Source organism: Mesocricetus auratus, unplaced genomic scaffold (assembly GCF_017639785.1).
Source record: "Mesocricetus auratus isolate SY011 unplaced genomic scaffold, BCM_Maur_2.0 Super-Scaffold_100053, whole genome shotgun sequence".
NCBI classification, from domain to species: Eukaryota; Metazoa; Chordata; class Mammalia; order Rodentia; family Cricetidae; genus Mesocricetus; species Mesocricetus auratus.
The window spans coordinates 1,412,779-1,435,477 of record NW_024429230.1 but is presented as its reverse complement, the minus strand read 5'-3'; the positions used below and the strand labels follow the sequence as shown (position 1 = coordinate 1,435,477).

The window sequence follows — 22,699 nt, the reverse complement described above, 5'->3', positions numbered from 1 at the left end:
TCCAATGTTTCTATTTCATTCAAACATAACTTTGAAAACATAGTTTTATAGGGTTTATAAAAAATGAAGCACTGAATAATAATTGGTATAAAAAATAGGCAAAATAGGCAGTTTGCTCAAAATTTAATTAAGACCTAACAGTAAAGTTGTAAAATTTTTACCACGATTAAGCATAAACATGGAAGCTTATCTGAGAGACTAGAAACTGGAAGATCAAAACTTAGTAACAATAAAGGCATGTCACCTCATTTCTCGACCTTTTCGCTAAGGTGTATAGGACTTATCAGAAATTACAAGACAGGTTTAAGTGTACAACCTAAATGTTTAATCTTATGTGAAGAAAATTCAGATACACTACTGGCAGTTATAAACATGGGATTATGAAGTAAAAGGTATAATTAAGAACACAGTGTCCATTTCTAAAGAAAAATTGTGAGAGGGAGCCATTTGGAACACTCTTGCACATATTTAGCAATTCTGATGAAATTATTTTCATTATAGAAAAAGACAGAAGAATAATTTTACACAAAGATCTTTGCTTAATTGAGGAGGAAACTTTTACTACATTTAGAAAAATGGCAGTTACTGGAAAAAATTCTTATTCCCTATTACTGAATACTCATAAAAATGCACCTATCCTCCATATTGAAACTTAACAGAGAGAATGATCCGTTTTAATGATTATATGACGATTATATTATACTTCACATAGAATAAAATGCAGTTAAAACATTTCATGAAATACCCAAAATGCACACAAAAATAATACTTAAAATAATACTTAAAAAATAACACATAGGCCTTTCTAGAGCCTTCACTGACTGATGGAAGCCAAAGCAGATACCCACAGGTAAGCACTGAGTCAAACTCCTGGAATCCAGTTGCAGAGAGAAAGGAGTGATGAGCAAAGGACTCAAAACTAGGCTGAGGAAACCCAGAGAAACAGCTGACCTGAACAAGAGGGAGCTCATGGTCCCCAAACTGACAGCTGGGAAACCCCCACACACACGTGGGTGTCAGCTAGGAGGCCTGGGCAGTCTATGGGGCCTCCGGTAGTAGATCGGTATTTATCCGTAGTGTATGAATGGACTTTGGGAGCCCATTCCCCATAGAGGGATAGAGATACTCTCTCAGTCTAGACACATGGGGGAGGGCCTAAACGCTGCCCCAAATGATGTGACAGACTTTTATGATTGCCCATGGAAGACCTCACCCTCCCTGGGGAGCAGAAGGGGGATGGGATGAGAGGTTGGGAAACATGGGAGGATGGGAGGGAGAAGGACCTGGGATTGATATATAAAATAAGATTGTTTCTATTCTAAATTTAAAAAAATCAAGAGAGGAAAAATCAATTCAATTCAATTATCAATTCAAATGAAGCTCAAAAGTACATGAACTACTATGACAACACAAATACCTTAATCTCAACAATCAGGCAAGAAGGTACCAAAGCAGAAAGGAAAAAAATCACTGACACTTGAACCATATACCTCCCTGGGCAGGCTAGTGATCATAGCATGAGGGAGGCAGGGGCTGGGGGAATCAATCCAAGCTCAAGGCCAACTATGGTACCAGGTGAAGACCTGTCTCAAAAAGGAAGGGAAAAGGAAGGGAAAAGGAAGGGAGGGACTGAAAGGAATGACTTGGGGGTAGAACACCTGTACAGTGTGAGCTCCTAAATGTTCTCCAGTACCACAGAGGCAAAACCAAAGAGATCCTCATTAGAAGTCACAGAGGTCAGAAGGAATGGGCTGACATACAACAAAAGATCAGTCACTACTGCATCACTTTGAACATATCTGTGGAGGCTGAGCCTGGAGATTTTAATTACACCTGTTCATGTTTGTAAGCAGAAGAAGGAACAAAATATTACTGAGTTAGACACTTTATTTTGAATTCTTGTTATCATTTCATGTTAACATAATTATTTAAGGAAACTGTATTTACATACACTCAAAGAAAACTGTAGGAGAAAGTAAACATCCTCCAAAAAACAGACACTAAAAAAAAGTTTGTTACTGCTGAGCAGTGGTGGCAAAGGCCTCAATCCCAGCACTCAGGAGGCAGAGGCAGGTGGATCTCTGTGAGTTCCAGGACAGTCTGGACTATAAAGTTACACAGAGAAATCCTGTCTGGAAACACCCCCCAAAATAAACTAACAAATAAATAAATATCTGGAACTCCCTCAATCAAACAAAGGTCTGTTACTGACAGACCAGCCAGGTATGTTGGTTCACAGCACTCAGGAATCAGAAGTTGGCAGATTTGTGAATTTGAGGCCAGCCTGGTATACCAAGTGAGTGATAGGATATGCAGGGCTGTGAGGCCTTGTCTCAAACAAACAAACAAACAAACACAAAAAAACAAAAATCCAACAAGAAACCAAAAAAGGATAGTTCTATATAAATTAAGAGGTCCTTTGACAGGCAGTAGTGGCACAAGCCTTTAATTCCAGCACTCAGGAAAGCAGAAACAGATGGATCTCTGTAAGTTCCAGGCCAGTCTGGTCTACAGAGCAAGTTCCGGGACAGCTAGGAAAGTTATATACAGAAACCCTGTCTCTACAATGAAAGGACACGAAATAGCAACCAGAACCCATATTAATAAATACAATGCCCTGGTAAAGGCAATTACATTAGTAAATATAAGTCCCAGCATTATTAAACATTTGGAATGCAACAGTTCACAGAAGTTTTTATGCATAGTTGGAAAAGGAGGGCTCTTTGTATACATTCCAGGCTGATCGTGAACCCATGATCCATCTGCTTTAACCCCCTGAGTATTGATACTAATTTCAGAATGCATTATAGACTGTTTTACGCCAACTATGCTAAAGAAGAACCTGGAGCAGCGCCCTTTACTGACGTTCAGTCCTTGCTCCCCACTGCCCCTCCCAGGCTCTGGGTAATCACAGCACTCCAGTACTCATTTCTGTAAGGCTGATGTCTTGGTTTCCAAAAATTAATGAGAACATGTGGTATTTGTCTAATGTCTGGCCTGTTTCACTTAACATAATGCGGCTTCAAAATGACAGGGTTTCATTCTTTGTATAAATGAATTGTACTCCATTGTGTAAATATATCCATTCATCCTCTGAAGGATATTCGGGTTTTACTTTTTATATTCTGCTTATGGTGCTACGATAAAACACAAGTGTGTAAAGACCTTACTAGCACAACTTAATTTCACTGCAATTCCTTTTGTATTTACAAATGACTTAAAGAGGAACTTAGGAGATAATTGTTACAAAGCTGTATTAGTCATCACAAAGCTATATTAACTAAAAAGAGGACATGTTGGAAATGTAAGAGAAAAGTGTTTGTATACCACATATTCAAGTTAGGTTGTTGTAAATCTAGGAGATTAATTGTAACTAAATGACACAGGAAAGAAAAAGGAAGAAGGGAGCCAAAATAATATACTACCAAAATCCAACAACATGAAATACTATTACTTTAAGATAAAAGTAAGTAAGTGGTACTCGTTAATGACTAAATTTTGGTATCCCCTCCATCCCTGGCAATTTACATCTATTACAAGTAGGCATCCAGCTTGACCTGACTGTAGTCATCTTGAACAGTGACCAAGATGCTACCCCCTGAGCAACTCTGGTATGCTTTCTCAGCACACTATAAAGAAACCAAACAATGTGAATGGTATGTAGTGTTCGATGACTGGATGTGCCAACATTTTTGAAACTATCTTGACATAAACCAGACACTTTCCCATTCAGATGAAGTGATTTTGTCCTGCCTGCTCCATAAGCCATCTTCAAAATGGCAAAAAATGTCACTTCCCTAGGAAAATTTGGGCCTGTTAGCACCCCTTTGAGCCCGAGCAGACATACATCACAGGGAATTTTGCTGACTCCCTTACCCATGGGCTCCCTAGCAGCCTGACAGCACTCTGCACTCTGCTTCTACATGTGTCTTTCTTCCTATAGTACCATGTGCCTGGTTCTCACATGCTGGGGCACTAATCTCCAACAATATAGAAACTGACTATATATGAAGATAAGCCTCTAACAAGGTAGTTAGGTTAAGGAGACCTAATCCAATCTGACATTAGTACCTACAGAGACACAGGACATAAGCATGCACAGTGACAGCCCAATGAGAAAGTAGAAACAACAGTGGCCACCTGCAGGACAAGAAGAGTCCTGAGCTGGTGTGAAGAACTATGATAAAATAACCTCGCCTAAAAAGAAGAAGAAATCCCCATTGCTTAAGCCACCTTGCCTCTGTTTTAGAGGTGGCAATTAAATAAAAATGGCATGAATCAAAAAATGTGTGAGAAAGTATTACAATGTTTATAATGTTTATCAAAAATATACAGCTACTTGCTTTTTATACATAAATTTCATAGACCATATTATATATTCAAAATATATGATTGGAAGCCTGAGAAGACAGCTCAGTGGTTATGAGCACTGGCTGCTCTTTCAGAGGTCCTGAGTTAAATTCCCAGCAATCACATGGTGGTTCACAGCCATCCATAAGTGGTGCCCACTTCTGACGTGCAGAGATCCATGCAGACAGAACACTGTATACATAATAAATAAATAAATCTTAAAAATATTATGATTGAAAATGTTTTAAGAGTGTAATTGCAGTTAGAGATTTTAGTATCAGTCTATTATGACAATAAACAAAATACACTCTATTAAAAAAGGTGATGCACAATTTAAGATTTTTATTTATTAGTCAGCTGATAGAGATTAATTTGTACCTCTAGGGAAAAAATATTTGCTAAGGGAAAAAAATCCTACAAGGAGATTCTGCACATTTTTAACTCAGGGCATAGAATATATATACCTTGTAGCTAAATGCTTGTTTTGCTAATCCTTGTGTATAGCAGTCATGTTGTTTGCATTTACAGATCTATCATATAGAATTATTCAGGCCTGCATGTAGTAGTTACTGTAGAGACTGTTTCCAGTGTTGAGCATAAAAAGCCGAATGCCCAACATGCGACAAGTGCTTTGCCTAGCTCCCAGAGCTCTCTTCAGGAACACTGTAGAAGGAGGAAGTGGAATATTATCTCCCAGGTATGACACAGCAGTTCCATGCATGAACTACCATAGCTGTGCTGACCTGTAGAATATATGAATATGCACTAGCCTGTCAAGATCACACTGTGGAGGAGGGAAAGGTATACCCTCCATGGGAGGTTGGGGGGGAGACATGAAAGAATTAGTATGGAAGAGAAAGCAAAATTAGTGAGGGCAGGAAAAATATGGTAATGAGGGGGACAGTGATCAAATTACATTACAAGCATGTATGAAAATGCCATAATCAAATCTAGTATTATAATAGACTTTTAAAATGAATTACCTATGACTAAAATGTCTGTCAATTTAGAACACTCTGAAATACACTGCCTGTCTAAACTAAAATTAGATCCTCCAAAAAAAAGGAAAAAAAAGACTTTTGTTAAAAGCACAAAGTTAATCAGAATTTATGGTGTGAAAACAAGAATTGAAACAAAGTTTTAGTAAAGGGGGCTAATAAAATTCTATTGAATTTCAGTGTACTTTCCTGGAAAAAAAATTTAATCTATAGGTTTGAAGCACTTTTATTACATAGAAATGAAGCCAATATTTTTGTTGTATGAGTTTCTGCCAGCTTCTTTATAGCCTACTCAAATACCATCAAACACTTATGGAAAAACTGTATGCAAATTTCTGATACAACAAGGTTCTTTTAATATAATGCTTAGTGTATTGTCAACAGACACATTTTTTGGTTTCAAATTATTAACTGTTGACATAATGTCTTGGTGTGTATATAGTCCATGCAGGATGGCCTTAGATTTGCAATCATTCTACTTTAGACTTTTTATACAGCTGGTATTTCTAGGTGCTAATCTTTTGGGGGCTGGGGGTTGAACCCAGGGCCTTACACATGTGAGACAAAAAGCACTCTTTTAGGGTCATATCCATGAAGACCATCTCCTGTGTCTTTCAAGTTGAAAATTGCAGTAAATGCCATTTGAAAATGCTGAAAGGTGAATGGAGATATATACATTTAATGTTCGATTTATCATCATTATATTAAAAAAACTGGCAAATAAAAAAACATCACATACTGCAATCGGGTGATCTGGGCAATCGAGTCTGGTTAATTTTGGTGGATCAAAGCATTTTTTACGGAAGCATTAACATAACAGGTAAGAAAAATCACACTTCCTTTTCACATACATGTTCTACGCAAGGAGGTTAAAGATACAGAATGTTGATTTTTGATAAATAAAAAGTGTAGGAGGGGCGGGAAAGTTTGGTTCATCTAAAGTGAAATAAACTTTTAGCCAGATGTGGTGGTGTACACCTTTAAAACAGTACTTACAAAGTAGAGGCATGTAGATTTTTTTGAGTGCCAGGCCAGCTGGGGCTACACAGTGAGACCTGGTGTCAAAAAAAAAACAAATGTACAGGAACAAAGAAGTGTGTGGAAACTGGCCACGTTTGTGTCTATATAGTCTGTCAAATATACATGAGTCTAGATTCATATTTGAACAGGACATCAACAAATATGGCTTCATATATGATTGTGGCTTCATTAAAATGTGGTTAGATACATCAAAGTACACAGGGCTATAGGAACATTTTCTTGACACGATCTGACATCACTTGAAGTATAAAAGTATGACAACTGGTAATGTCAGAACTATAAGCAAGTCAACATATTCATTATCGAGAAGGGTTCCATCTCTTTGGGGTCTGACAGAGAAGACCAACATACACCAGTCTTTACAGAGCAGAGCTTGCCTGAAGGAACATTCCCTAGGTTCCCATGGGCCAGTAGAGTAAGAACTTCTGGTTTGTGAATGTGATACTAGGTTGTCAATGCCTGTAACTCGCTATTTTAAATGCCTCTAATTCACTATTTTAGACAACTATCAGTACGTTTTAAACACACTACTGACTGAGAAGTGCCTGGCATTCATTCTGCACATTGGCTTTCCCAACCCTTTTGGTATCTTGTCTAATCTGCAGTTCCTTTTGTTATACTGTCCCTCTGTTTTGTTGGTTTCCCTCCCAAATCCAGTTATGTGTGATCTACCCTGAAAACATCATAGTCACCTAAGGCTCCGTTTTGGTAACATTTGGACTTCAGTTTTGTTGAGACTATTATGCTTATTTTTACAAATAGAACCTGTACATAAAATGACCGCTGTATTAAAAACGTTAAAAACCAATTAACTTTAATGAGAAACACTAACTTTCTGTTTCAGTAGCCTTGACTTCTAGAAAGATTTAAGCACAACCTTAGTTTTCTCATTTATTCAACCCATGGGATACAACCAATACTGTATCAGAATTGAATATTCTAAGACTCTAAATATTTTTTAAGACACTAGGTTATGAGGACACAGGTGTCTTAGGTCTCTGTTTCCTACCTGACATTATGACTAACACAGTAACAAGACACTCTAAAATAGCTATGAATATGAGAAAAAGTTCCTGTTATCAGTATTTGCTGGAAAACCTCAAAAACTTCCTATAACAAGGTTCATGTAAATCCAGTGTTTGAAACTTATCCCTGTCCTCATCACAAACTGCAATATGAAAATGTATTTAGCTCCCTAATCAGAAAGAAAGGAAAAGTGGCCAGAAACACTAGAAAAGTTAAACAACAAAACAAAAACATATTCAACTTAACTGAAAGATTCAAGAAAGAAGATAGCATTTCTAATCTGGTAGCAGTCTTCATGAACAAAAAATTAGTTTTGTAAGATTAAAAAAATTAACAAAAAATATCTGTATGTGTGTTTGTGTTCATGAAATGAGAAGAGGCCAGAGAAGGGTATCAGATGCTCTGAAATGGCTGTGAGCTGCCATGTGGGTGCTATAAATCAAACCTTTACTACTGAGCTATGTTCCCAAACCCAGATTAAGAAAATTCTTAAAGATGGAGGTTAATGTGTTTACTACAGTACTGTTTGTTTCTTTTCTGTTTGTGTTTTGTTACAGAGTCTCACTATGTATCTCTGGATAGTCTGGAGCTCACTCTGTAGACCAGGCTGGCCTCAAACCCACAGAGATCTGCCTGCCTCTATCTCCCAAATGCTAAGGTGTATCCAGAAAAAGTATAATTCTAAAATTAATTCAGTAGCTTCATTCTTACAATTCTATCTAATCCAGGACTTCATTAGACCTACTGATAAAGGTATCTATTCCCCCACCCCCAAAGCTGAATAAATTGCTCACAGCTTTAAAGTCATTCAGACAGTATAAACAACAGACAAACAAAGCCCTTGGAACTTAAATCCATTTCTGTTGTATTTCCAAGCTCCCAAGAACAAGTTCCCACCACAATCCCCTAGTTTGCAAAACAGAGTTTATCTGTATAAACCTGGCTTTCCTGGAACTTACTATATAGAAGACTATCCTAACTACAAACTCAGTGATCCACCTGCCTCTGCCTCCAGAGTGCTAAGATTAAAGGCATGGACCACCACAGCCCAAGCCCACATTCTTGACTTGCAAATATTACTTCATTATTAAGCAAATGTGTGAAATCTTTGATAGTTTATCAATAGTGATAAATTATCCATAAAACAGAATTTACTCTTTTAATCAGTTTGCAACTGTGCTTTAATTTAGCAATGAGTTATATTCTGAAATGTGTTTGTTATGAGGCATTTCATTGTTACAAGAGTACCACAGCATGTGTCTACACAAACAAAGATGGGGAAGATGCTGGTAGACAATATAATCTCACGGCATCACTGTAGCACATGAGGCCCTAAATGCCCTAGATACTCTAGTAAACACATGACTACATACAGGTCATTAAGTTTTGTGTCAATGACACACCACTCATCTTCACAATACTTTCCCTCTTGCTAAAAGAGACTCTGTATGAATTAAACAATAACTCCATTTGTTTGAGAGTAACCATTTTACTTTCTCTATCAATCAGACTATAGCAGATACCACATATAAGTAGAGACATACAGTGTTTGTATAAGATAGTGTTACTAGATCATTTTACTAACATAATAGAATCTCTCTAGAAACCTTCTCCAAGAACACTGATCCACTCTTCAGGGTCTACCTTGCAGGACATGATCTAGCTCTACCTCCCAGAGGTCATTTCCACATACCATATACGAGATAATTTGTGCTTCAAACTATGGAGTATTAGGAGTTCACAAACAAATTTACATACATATGCAGAAATGGAACACTGGGTCATGTGGTTAATATCAGCTCCAATTCACTGAAGAACTAGCTTTCTCCCCTTCTCCACAGTAGTGATACAATATATTCTCACCCCCAGGACACAAGGTGTCCAATTACCCAGATCCTTGCTAGTGAATTAAATTTTCATTTGTTTGTTTTGATAGTGGGCTTCTAAATGGGTATAGAGTAGACAATATAAAAGTTAAAAGAACAAAAAGAAAATGCTTTGAATCGATACCAAGAGAGTTTGAGAAGATATGAAATATTAAATGGTCCTAGGAAGCAACAGAACTTAATGCTAGTATTCAGTTAACAATTTCCAAAATCTAAGAAGTCAAAAGAGTGCCTGAAGAGAACCCAAGAAGTGAAAAAGATCTCTGCCATGGCCAGAAGAATAGCATCCCCCTGTATCCTCTACTGAAATTATTGGTGGAGCTATAAGCCTTGGTCATGAAAGTGTGCATATAATTAATAGAAGTGGTATTAAAGGACAAATACCAGAGATTTCTTGCTCCAAAAATACAGAGGAAAAGACAATTACAGGACATCAAAGAGAGCATTGATCTACAAGACAGCAGGACAGGATTTACACAAAAACAACCTAACAACCTTCACGGTGTTCTGACCACGGACATAGAACCTTCAGAAATCAGACAAAAAAATTCTGTTAACTAATCCATTCAATCAGTGTATTTTGTCATGGTTGCCAGAACAAATTAATATAATATCCAAAATCAAAATGTAAGTCATTCTGTTGTATATGTGACTTTGGGAACAGAACTCAGTGCCTTGGGTGTGCTAAGCAAGCAGTCCACCACTGAGCTATATAGCCCAAGGCTTTTTCCTATGTATCTAATTTGTGAAGGCAAATCACACTTTATTTTGGGCATGCTGTGCGGTGTGTATATGTGGAAGCTAATGGAAAATTTCAGGAACAGATTCTTCCATTCTCTTGTTTGAACCCTGGGGACAGAATTCAGATAGTAAGTCCTGGTGGGAAGCTTTTTTCCCCTCAACCACCTCAATGCAGCCCTCCCTGCACCCCTGCCACCCCCAAAGTCAGGAGAATCTTGCACTGTACCCTTGTACTGTACCCCTAACTAGCTTTGAACTTCTGCCCTTCCTGCTTCTGCCTCCTGAGTGCTGACATTACATGCAACAATGCTCTCAGAATACTGAACCAGGGGTACCCCAAAATACTTTAAAATTTTAAGACAAGAGTTTTGCTAAGTTTCCCAGGCCAGCCTCAAATTCACCATGCAGCCTAGGCATGCCTTAAACGTGATCCTTCCGTCCTGGACTCCTGAGCAGATGATATGGTGGGCCTGAGCTGTTACACTGGATTTTGTTTCTTTTGCAGCTTTTGTTGTTTTATCCCCAATTCATCTGAGCTTATTCAGAATCAAACAACAGAGGCTGACAAAAATCTTCTGAAGACATTTCATAATAACAACCATCTTAATCGTTAATATTTATAGCCTTACCTATCATAACCTTTGAATTTTGCAGGTAGGTAGAGTAATTCAATTGTACATTTAAATCAAGTAAGAGTTAATAAAAAGGAAAAAAGGTTGGAAATGAAGAGGGGAATCTCTGGGATTTTCTTTCTCAATTTGTGATTTCTCTGGCCCTTCAAATTAATTAGAATTCAAAGAGAATGCTTCATCAACAAGCATGACAACGAAACTATGACTACAGAGTATGACTTTCAAATTGTAATGATTAGCTTTTTCATATCCTTCAAAATTGGAGCTTGAAGGTTATCATTAACTTTTTTGTTCTGTTTTTCTTTAAAGATTTATATGTATGAGTGCTCTATCTCCATATACACCTTCATTCCAGAAGAGGGCATCACACCCCACTATAGATACTTGTGAGCCACCACGTGGTTGCTGGGAATTGCACTCAGGAGAGCTGCCAGTGCTCTTCTCTGCTTAGCCATCTGATATTAGCTCTTAATATCAGATTAGCTGTTGACTCAGACGATATTTCAAAATGTGTTTATTCCAATACTACTAAATGAATGCCTCAGGTAGTTCCAAATTATATAGATTCACATGCAAATAAATATACATCTGTAAATACATGTGTACATATACATAGATATTGACATTCAAACAGCAAGATATATATATTTGGTCAGCTGTAGTGGTTCATGCCTTTAATCTCAGCACTCAGGAAGCTGAGGGAGGTGATCTCTAAATTTGAAGTCACCATGATGAGTTCTAGGCCAATCAGAGATAACACAGTAAACTATCATAATACAAAAAATGAAACAAAACAAAAAGATACATGTATTTGTATTCATATATTTATATAATGAAGAATGGTATTACAGAGTAGCAATATCCTTTCTATATACCATATGAAATGAAAAATCCATAAAGTTTTGTTTTCTTTGGAAATGGGGTTACACTTTCATCATGAACCTCCCCAACCAGCCTGCAAAATATCTGAAATTACAGGTGCAGGCAATAACCTTTATAAAACTAAAATTTTCTAAATTATTAAACTTGTAATCCTAGTGCTCTACAGGCAAAAGAAAGAAGATTGCCAGAAGTTTGAGGCCCACCTAGTCCACATAGCGAGTTCTAGACCAGCCAAGTCTATACAGGTAAACCTGCCTTCCAAAAACAGAAGGGGGAATTGAGCAACTGAAGGATAAAGGAACGAATTTAGCAAAGCAGCTGACATTATAAGCAAAATTAGATACAATTAAAAAACAAGAAAAATATTTTCCCTTATAAGTGAAATAATTTCTACAAACCAATAACATGCAAGAATAATAGTAATGAATAAATATGCTGAATTCTTTCTAAGCATATCAAAGAAAGACAATTAAAATTATTTATTAGATTCATTAGTAAAGACTCAAGTGAAAATGAACAAAACTGTTTTGTAACATTAAAAATTGGAAAAAACTTTGTAAAATAATCAAAAGTTTAGAATCATTTTTTAATTCTTAATATAATTAACCAACCTGAGCCACTTTAATTGAATTCTGGGTAGAGCCACCAGCATGATATTCAACTTTGAATTTTTTTACAAGTTCATCAAACCTACAAGGAAATCACAGGAGAAGGTAAGTTAGCATATGTCAGTTTTCACAGACCACAAATTCTTCTAATTAAAATACAATTAGTGCAATCCAAAATCACCTTTTTTCATTAAAAAATGAATAAAATTTCTTCTGTAAATACATGACATTAAGAATCTAAAATATATACTGTCTGAACTAAGCCATTTTACTAAATAGGCAGCAAAATAAAGTTAATAGATTTGCCAAATGAAGGTCACATATGGCAAAGTGGCTCTTGAAAGCTGGATGGGATGGTGTGTGCCTGCTATCCCAGGAGACAAAGGCAGGACGTCAGGAATGTAAGGTTACTGCAGTAACAGAGCAAGCTCAAGGGCAGCCTGAGCTACAGGAGGCTCTGCCTCAAAAGCCAGAACAAAACATACCCAAAAATGCCAACAGAGTTTTAATTTAAGAATTATATAAAACATAAAAATGAGGACTTCCCCGTATTCACACAATAATTCTTCACAGAAAAATAAAAAAGTCCAAGCAATCATTATGAAAGACACAAAAATTTTAGCTTTAAAATTCAAAACAGATGAGGAAACATGTGTCCACTTGTCACTTCACATCTTACTGAATTTCAAAAAGTATGTTTTATATAACAATAGAATTCTTGAAAATTAGAACAGAATTTTAAAGGTACAACAAAATAATACTTTCTAGATTAACAAAAATCAAATGTAATGAAGGTGGATAGGTAGTAGTGGAAGACACAGTAAACTGGATTTTAAAAGGTGGATTTGTACAGCTATTTCCACCTTGAGCTCTGGGTTAAACGTAAGAGTTTGACCTGCCTTGCAAAAGCTCTTCTAAGAACAACGGAACGACTCCTAGACCACCCAGTACCACGTAGTGTTCTCTCTACTTCTTTCTGCCCCTCAGTCTTCCTATTCCCCTTCCACTCCCTGGGGTCTTTCATCTTTTCTCCTAGCAAGGGCTGGGAATACAGTTCAGTGACAGAGAGCTTGCCAGGCATATTTGATACCCTGAGGTCACCTGCTACCACTGCAAAGAAAATAGACAAATGAACAACACACACATTATTAGTGTATTACACACACATATATCCACAAGCCAAACAATTCACTTGATCAAAATATACCATACAACAAAAAGTCAATACTCTCCAAAACCAAATCTCTGTACCACCTCACATGGCACCTTAAAAAACTACTAATGTATATTTTATCTCTTTTTTTCCCATTCTGGACACTGCATACAATTGAAATTATATAATATATGGGTTTTGGTAATTAGACTCTTTCACAAAAAATACTTTCAAGGCTTTTGGTGGTTTGAAAAGTGCACCCTAATGTGCATTCATTTAAATACTTAGGGAGTGTCACTATTTGAAAGGATTAGGAGGTGTGGCCTTGCTGCTCTCCATGTAACCTTGTTGGAGGAAGTAACACTGGGTAAGTCAGGCCAAGAGGCTCTCCCTCTCTTATCGTTGTCATTCAGGAGTATCAGAAAAGAAAATTAATGTTCCTAAAGCTTCTTAGTATCATTTCCATTTTCCTTGCTATTTTACATCACTAGGTAGCTAAAAGAACTAAGAAAGAGATTTTGGAAGCCATGAATTAAAGTTGAGTAAGGAGTAACCAGGTATGGTAGCTCACACCTTTAATCCCAGCAGATGGGAGGCAGAGGCAGGTGGATCTCTTGAGTTCGAGGACAGCCCAAGACAGCCTGGGCTACATAGAGAAATTCCATCTTTAAAAATACAAAAACAAAAACAAAAAAAAAATACTACCAATAGGCAGAAGCTCACCAAAGCTTGACATTTTTCATGTTACCCTTTATCAACAGAGAATTAAATGCAAAACTTTTCTAAACCCTGGGCTGTAGACCTTTTGGAAGTCTGTCATTTATAATACACCAAAGTGGAAACTTCCTCAGAAGAGGACAAGTATTCCTTTGAGATCACTTAAATGCTCTGGTTCAAAGGGATATGTCCAACTCCAAGCCAACTCAAGTCCATTGATGGACTAGAAAGAGAAAATCCAGTAATGAGAAACTTGATTCAGAGGTCCAAGACAAAACATGGTTTTGTTCTGGTGGAAGCTCCACCCCAGCCCCTGGTACCCATATACCCAAAGAGTCTGGGATGATTAGGTGGAAGCCCCACCCACCTCCCTTCCTCCTTTCCTCCTTCCTTCCCCTTCCTTCTCTTTCCAGACCCTCCCCCCTCAGAAAGCCTGTCAAACAGTGCCCCCCCCCCACACCCAGAAAGCCTGCCAAGAGTTAGAACCTCCTCAGGACTGCTCAAGATCATGCCTATAGGCTTACTTAAGGTCTGCCAGGATATTTGTCCAGTGATTCCTCTCCTGCCCTCCTTAGGGTCATCCAAGAATGCTTTGCTCTGGACTTACTAATTCGGTTTGACTGGCTTATTACATCAGTGGTGGCAGGTATCCAAACCGGGGACTTAAAATTCATCAGATTTCCCATATTTGACAAGATCCTAATCAGGATGGATCAGTGATGATGCACTAGAAAGGGGGCCTGCCTTTTGCTTTCTCCCAGCCCCCGCCCAAAACACAGGTCTGGAGCTGGTAGCAGATTCATTAATTTAACAGGTGAGGGTGTCTATTCGTGACAGATATTTTCCATCACCTTCATTTTCAGTCTCTAAAGCTCTCTGAATGTCTACTTTTAAAAGCAGCAAGAATACTGGAATATGACAGTTTTCAGGATAGCCTCATACTCACTATGCAGCCCCCTGCCCCATTTCACTCAACACCAGGCTATAAATTAAAACAGCAAAAGATGGGGTTTTTGCTAGTTGGAGTCACAAGACAGAGGAAAGATGCCTGAAAAATTGGCAGTGAGGTTTCCTGTAAAAGACTGTAATGTTTTGTTTGATTTTAGGTTTTTTGGCCTGGAACTCAGAGATCTACCTGCCTTTGCCTCCTGTGAGTGTTGGAATTAAAGGCCTACACCAGCACGCCTGGCTTTCTTTAAGTCCTACTTATGTGACATGAAGAAACCTCTACTTGAAATGCAAGGCACGGCCGGGCGTTGGTGGCGCAGGCCTTTAATCCCAGCACTCGGGAGGCAGAGGCAGGTGGATCTCTGTGAGTTTGAGGCCAGCCTGGTCTACAAAGTGAGTTCCAGGACAGCCTCCAAAGCTACAGAGAAACCCTGTCTCGAAAAACCAAAAAAAAAAAAAAAAAAAAAAGAAATGCAAGGCACAATGATTATAACCTATAATGTGCCACCAATTATGCTTATGGAAAAATGAGACAAGAATTATGGATAGGAAAGCATACGTGCTCAGGCTGCACAAGCTGTACTTCTAACAGCCAGCAATTGCTTTCCATTTTCACCCAAACTAAAGATGCCATGTTATACCAAAGGAGAGGAAGAAGAATTCTGGTATGGAACAGAGAAGGGGCATGCACCCACATTCGACATTCATCTGAAGAAAAGAGGACCTCACATTGCAAACTGCCACAGCATAAAAGCCAACATCAATAATTTAAAACAATTAAGGAAGATAAGACATATGAGGAAGGATAAGACACTTAATTAAAATCTTCACAGGAAAACTCAAAGAAACTTTGAGAAAGTATTCATTACTGCCAAGTTGGGAATTTCCTTTCCTAAACTTCTCATCTAAACAAATAATAAATGTATGCCAGTAATTCCAAACAGGTTATACTTATTAAGACCAAATGTTAATAGAATAACAGAGAAGGGAAATCCATAGGCAAATTGTAAGATTCAAAGCTTTGAAATCTTCTACCACAAATGTTCAGTGAGGTTAAAAAAAATTCACTCAAATGTCAGTCTGATAAAAGCCAAAGGAACATTCTGCACATGTGCTTATATTTAAGTATATTTGAAAAAGATGGAAAAAGTAACAGTCTTTCAAAGCCAAAGTTAAACCATTAGTTCATGAAGACTGTAATTTAGAGGTATTTCTCTGCCTCCTACCTTCATTTTCTTTGATAAGAAGTTAGTTTTGAACACGTGCAGCTTAGATAAGCCCTTATTCAATTCTATAATGTTTAAAGGTTTAATTATTCCCATTTATAACTCTGAAGATGAAGGTTTTTTTAGCATATAAGATAATCAAATATACTGGTGAAAAGCACTTTCCAAGTATAGATGATTAAAATGATTACTCCTAAATTTACATAAATGGCATGTACATTAGGTTTCAACTGATCATAAAAACTTACAACTAAAATCCACTAAACCCATTTACAATTTTCATTAAACAGTAAATTGTTTGACATTTAGTTTTAAGCCATGCAAGGGACAGAAAAATACTGTAGGAAACTGATCCTCAAAATGACATGTGCAGTCTGCTGGTGAGCCTAAATGACATCCTATCCACGAGTAACTCCAAACACAAATTGTACACTCTCGTTTCTCTTTATTGCTTTGCTTCCTACTCTTCTAGTTTTCCAAGCCCACAGTTCACATGGGGCAGAGTTTCTCAAACCACAGACAAGTTCTACGAATACATGCGATTGATATGGAAATGGTTGAGTAACAGATAATCATTTTTCTCTGTCAAACTTTAAAAATAAATCACTCGTCAGAAACATTCAGTCAGGAATTTAAATGCCCTTCAAAATATAACAGACTGAATTCCCGATTCTTGGTAACAAACAATGTGTCATAGTCAACATTCCTGCTGACAACAACCAGAAAAGCCATATAAATATGAAGTCATATAAATGAAGTTACAAAGAGGCATGTTGATACATCTCCATGGAGATAAGAACTACTCCAAGGTCATGCTTCAGCCAGCAGGGCTCTTTCTCATCTGCACACATTTGCAGCTAGTAACAGGGAGCCAAAGAGAAAAAATCGGACATTTATCAAACTTCATATAACTGGTTTGTCCAGTAACACGTTTGCTGAATTTAGCTGAATGGCAAGTTAAGGAAGCTAACAAAAATCACCTGAAAAACAAATCGTTCTCTTGGGCGACCCTTCGCAAAACAAGACAGCCCAGGAAAAGAGGAAGTGAACTATAATGGGCTAGAGTGAGCAGCAGAAGTGGACGATCAGATCTCTAACTGTAGATCCTTCAGATTGGTGTCCTGCTATACTGTTCTCCCTTTTCTCTGAGGTTGGTGGGGGAAGGCGGTATGAGGGTTTGACCATCTTAATAAAATCACAGATTAAGCTAGGTCAACATTTTTTGTCTAGAAAAGGGGGAGAGAAAATGTCAACACAGATTACATCTAGACAATTAATGGGCCCCAAATCCACTGGTCTCATTTGGAAGCTCCAGAAGTTCAGGCTCCAGAAATAGAGGAAAACAAGATAGACTGAATTATGAAAATAGCTTAATCGTGTATTTTGTTACAGTATTCAGCCTTCCTTCCTGCTCCATATCGGATTCTTAGAGAATACAGGGGCATCAAACAGAAGCTAGAGCGTGAAGACACTATAGCTTTATATGAATATTATCTCATCAACACCTGAAAGTTATGATGAGGGGAAAAATACAAAGGAAGAACTGGAGAAACCTACGCAGAAAAAGCTAAAGCTATATAGAAACTTCTGATATTATAATAAAGGTACTAAAATTAGTGCTCTCTGTAAGCTAAGTGAAAAGAAGAAGTTGAAATTAGAAAACATAGTGAAGAACAGTTGAGCTAGCACAAAAAGGAAAACGGGAGAGAAGGGAGAAGGAAAGGAAAAAGTCACCTCAGAAAACAAAATCTAATGCTTCTAAGATCACATAGGAACTTCAAATTCCTTCCACTAAGCAAGCAGCATGCGGGACAGAAGACTGTGTTATGGCACACCAGTTAACTCTTGCATTTCAATACCTTGACTATGTTAAACACTCAGTAGATTTTATCAGCCATCTTGTGGAGGAAACGCAAGTTTGCTCATTTTACAGAGAATTCTCAATTAGAGAACCATCTTTAAAACAGAACTGTTTGACATCTTTAATATTTTAAATTCAAACTTCTGGACATTTTATAAGATATGGGATGCAAGGCATTCTCAATCCTTACTGTATGAATACTGGAGAACAAACGCTGTTAAAGAATTAACTAAATCTTAACAGGTACACAAAATATGAATTGCACAACAATGTAAACTCAAGAGTACATACAAAAGACAACACTATCTTTACATTACTGTTAACAGAATCATTGTTCTGATACTACCATTTAAAAGAAAAGACTATGACAATTTATCAGTATAAGTATTATCCTACACATGCCCTGGCAGCAAAAGACATTTAAAAACCAATATGAAATGTGTTCAGATACCCAGAAGATATCTTCTTTCATCTCCTGAAAAGTACAAACAAAGATGCCAATAAAGAAAACCACAAGTTTGCTGAAGTTAAGACATCTGGGGAGCAGCTTAAGATATTCATTCTAAAGTGCTCCATGTTAAAGAACAGCCTGAAGGGTGAGGATAAATCTGCTCTAAAACGGGAAGTGTGTTTTGAATCCCACTGAATATAAACAGGCTTTTTCCCCCTTATAGGGGAGGGTACTATAATTAAGACACAAAGTGCCTTAGAGGAAAGTATTCCATGAAAGGAAACGTTAAAAACAAAGCCTAAAGCTCAGTGTGAGATAAGAACGAGAATGCACATCTTTACAGAAACATCAGGAACCAGAAGGGAGGGTCAAAGACCCTTTAGCACTGCTAGAACACTGTGTTTCAGCACTTTGCCGTGGAGTACAGACATTCATGCGTGAAAGATGTTCCTAGCTATGCATCTTCTTTTGAAAATAGTACCCTCTCAGAAGGTGGCTATCAGGAATAAAGAGGTTAGATATGTTCATCAGAGCTAATGAGGACTAGCAAAACGACTCAGCAGGTAAAGGTGCTTGCCTCCAAATCCCAAACCTTGAGTTCGATTACCAGAACCCACAAGGTAGTAAGGAGGGAATGGACCCCTGCCTGAGGGCTGTGCTCTGACCTCCACAGAGACACACACAGGAGTGGGTGCATTTAAGTAAAACTGATGGCAAATATTGGTCACTCAACACAATCTATAATAAATTCTGTATTTTGGCTTTCAAAATGTCTTTTCAAATGGCCACTGCCAAATACTAGCACATAATCAGGCAGCATAATATTTGCACTAAGAATACTCATCTAAGAAGGCATTATAGAATTCCGTTAGAGTGAAGTTTTGAAATCTGCATTGTAGCATGTTGCTGCAGTATAAGCAACACTTCAAGTCCAACATTAGACAGAAACTCTGACTACAGCAGAGGATGGACTTCAAAGGAAGGAGGTTACCTTTGTCTTCGATTGGAGGTCTAAAGAAAAACTGGTGAGGCTACAACCTGAGCACAGCTTATCTGATACAAACTTCAGGGTGCATGAATGAATAACAATTCTTGTTTGAACTTGAGGGAAAAAAAAAACCCGGAACATTTACTGAGCACCCAGCATTAGTAGTGGTTGCTGGCAAATGACCTTACCATAAGTTTTGTGCACAACACTGTTTGCTTACAATTAAGAACTAATTGCAAACTAACCAATGATGGCTTGGAGGAGATGAATGGGTGACTAAGAACACTTGCTCCTATAGAGGACCTGGGTTTGATTGCCAACACCTACATGGCCGCTGGTAACTAGCTCTGGGGGATCAGGAGCTCGCTTCTGACCACCATGGTCCAAAGGCACTGGTGTGGCACACGTACATACATGCAGACTAAACACTCAGACACATAAAATAACAAAGCAATTAAATATTTAAAATTTTAAGAAGTGATATAAAAATTTGCAGCAAAAACTAATTTTCAAAGTCATCTAATGTTCAATAACAGAAACTAAAGAAACTTGAAAATTTTTAGAAACATCTGAGTTTCTGCCAGATCAAAATATTTCAGTAAATCAACTAATATGCAGTATATATGTGAAACAGATTAAATTTTTTTACTCTTCAAGAACAAATTCAAAACAGCAACTTGCAGAATTCTTTCTTCTTGAGAGCACCCACACACTCACGAGTGAAGCCACTTTTCTAAGGGCACTCACGGACGAGAGATGCTCCTTCGTCGGTCTCCATTTTATTCCCTTGAGACAGAGTCTCCCACTAAAACTGGAACTCAGGTGTCTCATTACTGCTCTGCGAATGTCCCTGAAGCTACAGGTATTCAAGCTTTTTATGCTCCTAATGTTTTTATCATCACCAACTGTAACTTACCTCAATAAACTTCATCTCAGGTTATAACTAATGTTTTCTCAACTATTTTGAAAACTGTCATGTCTACATAATGGTCCACACAGACTTCTAGTGCAAACTAATGAATTCTTGAGTCCTTTCAAACTCAGCATCCTTCCTGTAATAAGTGACCAGTGACAGTAGCATGTGCTGATTCATAAGGAAATTAAGAAGGGTAAATGTGGTGGCACACTCCCTGTGGAAGAGTACTCAGGAGGAAGAGGCAAGAGGATTACGAGCTTAAGAACACCCTGGGCTATTCAGAGGGCCCCAGGAAAGAAGGAGGGGAGATGGAATGGGTGGGAGTAGAGACAAGGAAGAAGAAAGAGAGGAAGGAGACAGGGGAGGGAAGAATTAAACAAACAAAAGTCAAAAGGCAGCCAAAGAAAACCACATGAAATTACGTTATTTAGCTGACTCCTGAGCCAAGCTCAGTGCCCTCAATTCTTAAGTCAACTATTGTCATCAAAGACTAGCATTCTTAAGCAAATTCAATTTTCTAAATAAATTTCTTGGTTGACACAATGAAATAGAATTTGATTAATTTGGCATTAGTAAATGGCTATTGCTTGGCTAATGAGCCATTCACAAACAAACTGTGTGTGTGGCCGCATTTTCACTTTGTGTGTCTATGTGCAAGCCTGTATGTATGTAGTCATAAATTCTGAGATATTGTGTTTTAAAATTGTAGGAGAAATGCCTTCCTGTGAATTTTGAACGCTTGAGGCTTTTAGACTGATCATGGCAGCATGTATATTGTTCTTTAGGAGAATGTAGAAAAACCACCTCATGATTAATCCGTGGTTCACTCTCCCTTAAAACAAGAACTTCACTTTTCTCATTTTGACATGGTAGGCATACAGCCTTTACTTTTAGCTAGAGTGGTGGCTCAGCCTTTAAGAGCACTAGCTGCTCTTTCAAGTGATGGGCTCAAACTCCACTTCCCACAGGGGAGGTCACAAATGGCTGTAACCCTAGTCCTAGGGGATCCAACTCCACCTTCTGGCTTCCAGAGATACTGCACAAAGTTGGTGAAAAGACACTCATCCAGGTCAAATAACCCCATACACAATAAAACGTAAAAAAAAACAAAACACTGTTACAACACAACCAGACACACGAAACATAAACACTGTTGAATAGAATGGCCTCACTGAGATATGCAGTGTGCCAAGCATAGTGTGAGGAAACCATGAGGATGTCACATGAACTTCCTGTTGTAACTACTCCAGTTGGCCACATTGGTGAGAAAGTAGTAACAAAGTATTAAGAAACAGGTCCATCTCACAAAGAGCTGAAGGTTGACTCCAAATATCATTCACATGGTACTATTAAAAATAGAAAAAAGGTCACATGGATCAAATGGAATGACAGATTTGATCCCATGTCTTTGCTTGCCAATCTCTACAATGTGTAAATTGCTTTTTGACTTCAATTTGGGTAATTCTTCTGCAGTGAACAAGTAGAATGTTTATTTTATTTCTTTGATAAAGAGGCCACTGATTGAACACACTGAATATAACACATCAGTAGATTCTAGCATGTGAGCCAAATTGTTTGAAAATCAACTTTAATTGTTCTTGTGAACAGTTCTACTTTGGACTGTATAAGGATGCTTACAGTTCAACTGCAGGGACACGGACATACATACACACACACATACATAAACACATGTATACAGGGACACATACATATATACATACATACATACATACACACATACATACATGTATACAGGGACACATAGATACATACATACATGCAATAAAACTTTCACCTAAAGAAGCCCTATAAAAATCAATTTTGTGGGGAACAGGAAAGTTGAGTCGGGGAAGAATAGAGGAGAGATACCACAATGGAGGGAGTCATTATAGGTTTGAGGAGAGTTCGGGACTAGTGAGATTTCCAGAGATGTACAAGGATGACACCAGCTGGCAATCTAAGCAATAGTGGAGAGGCTACCTTAAATGCCCTCCTCCGATAATGAGATTGTTGACTACCTTGTATGCCATCCTAGAACCTTCATCCACTGGCTGATGGAAGCAGAGGCAGACACCCACAGCTAAACACTGAATTGAACTCCTGGAACCCAGTTGCAGAGAGGGAGGACTGATAAGCAAAGGGGTCAAGACTGGGTTGGTGAAACCCACGGAAACATCTGACCTGAACAGGGGTGAGCTCATGGACCCCAGACTGATGGCCGAAAGGCCAGCACGGGATTGATCCATATCCAGATCCCCTCACTGAAGTGTCAGTA

General features: G+C 38.0%; 1 protein-coding gene across 4 annotated transcripts in view; it reads right to left on the bottom strand.

Moving 5' to 3' along the window:
- The window catches only part of Adk (adenosine kinase), a 391,346-nt gene that overhangs the window by 260,620 nt on the left and 108,027 nt on the right, over positions 1-22,699 (bottom strand). For all 4 annotated transcript variants that reach the window (XM_005083530.4, XM_005083531.4, XM_040735976.1 and 1 more), the window contains one exon: positions 12,168-12,246. In XM_005083530.4, coding sequence (XP_005083587.1) covers positions 12,168-12,246 — 79 coding nt within the window. The remainder of the gene's footprint in view (positions 1-12,167; positions 12,247-22,699) is intronic.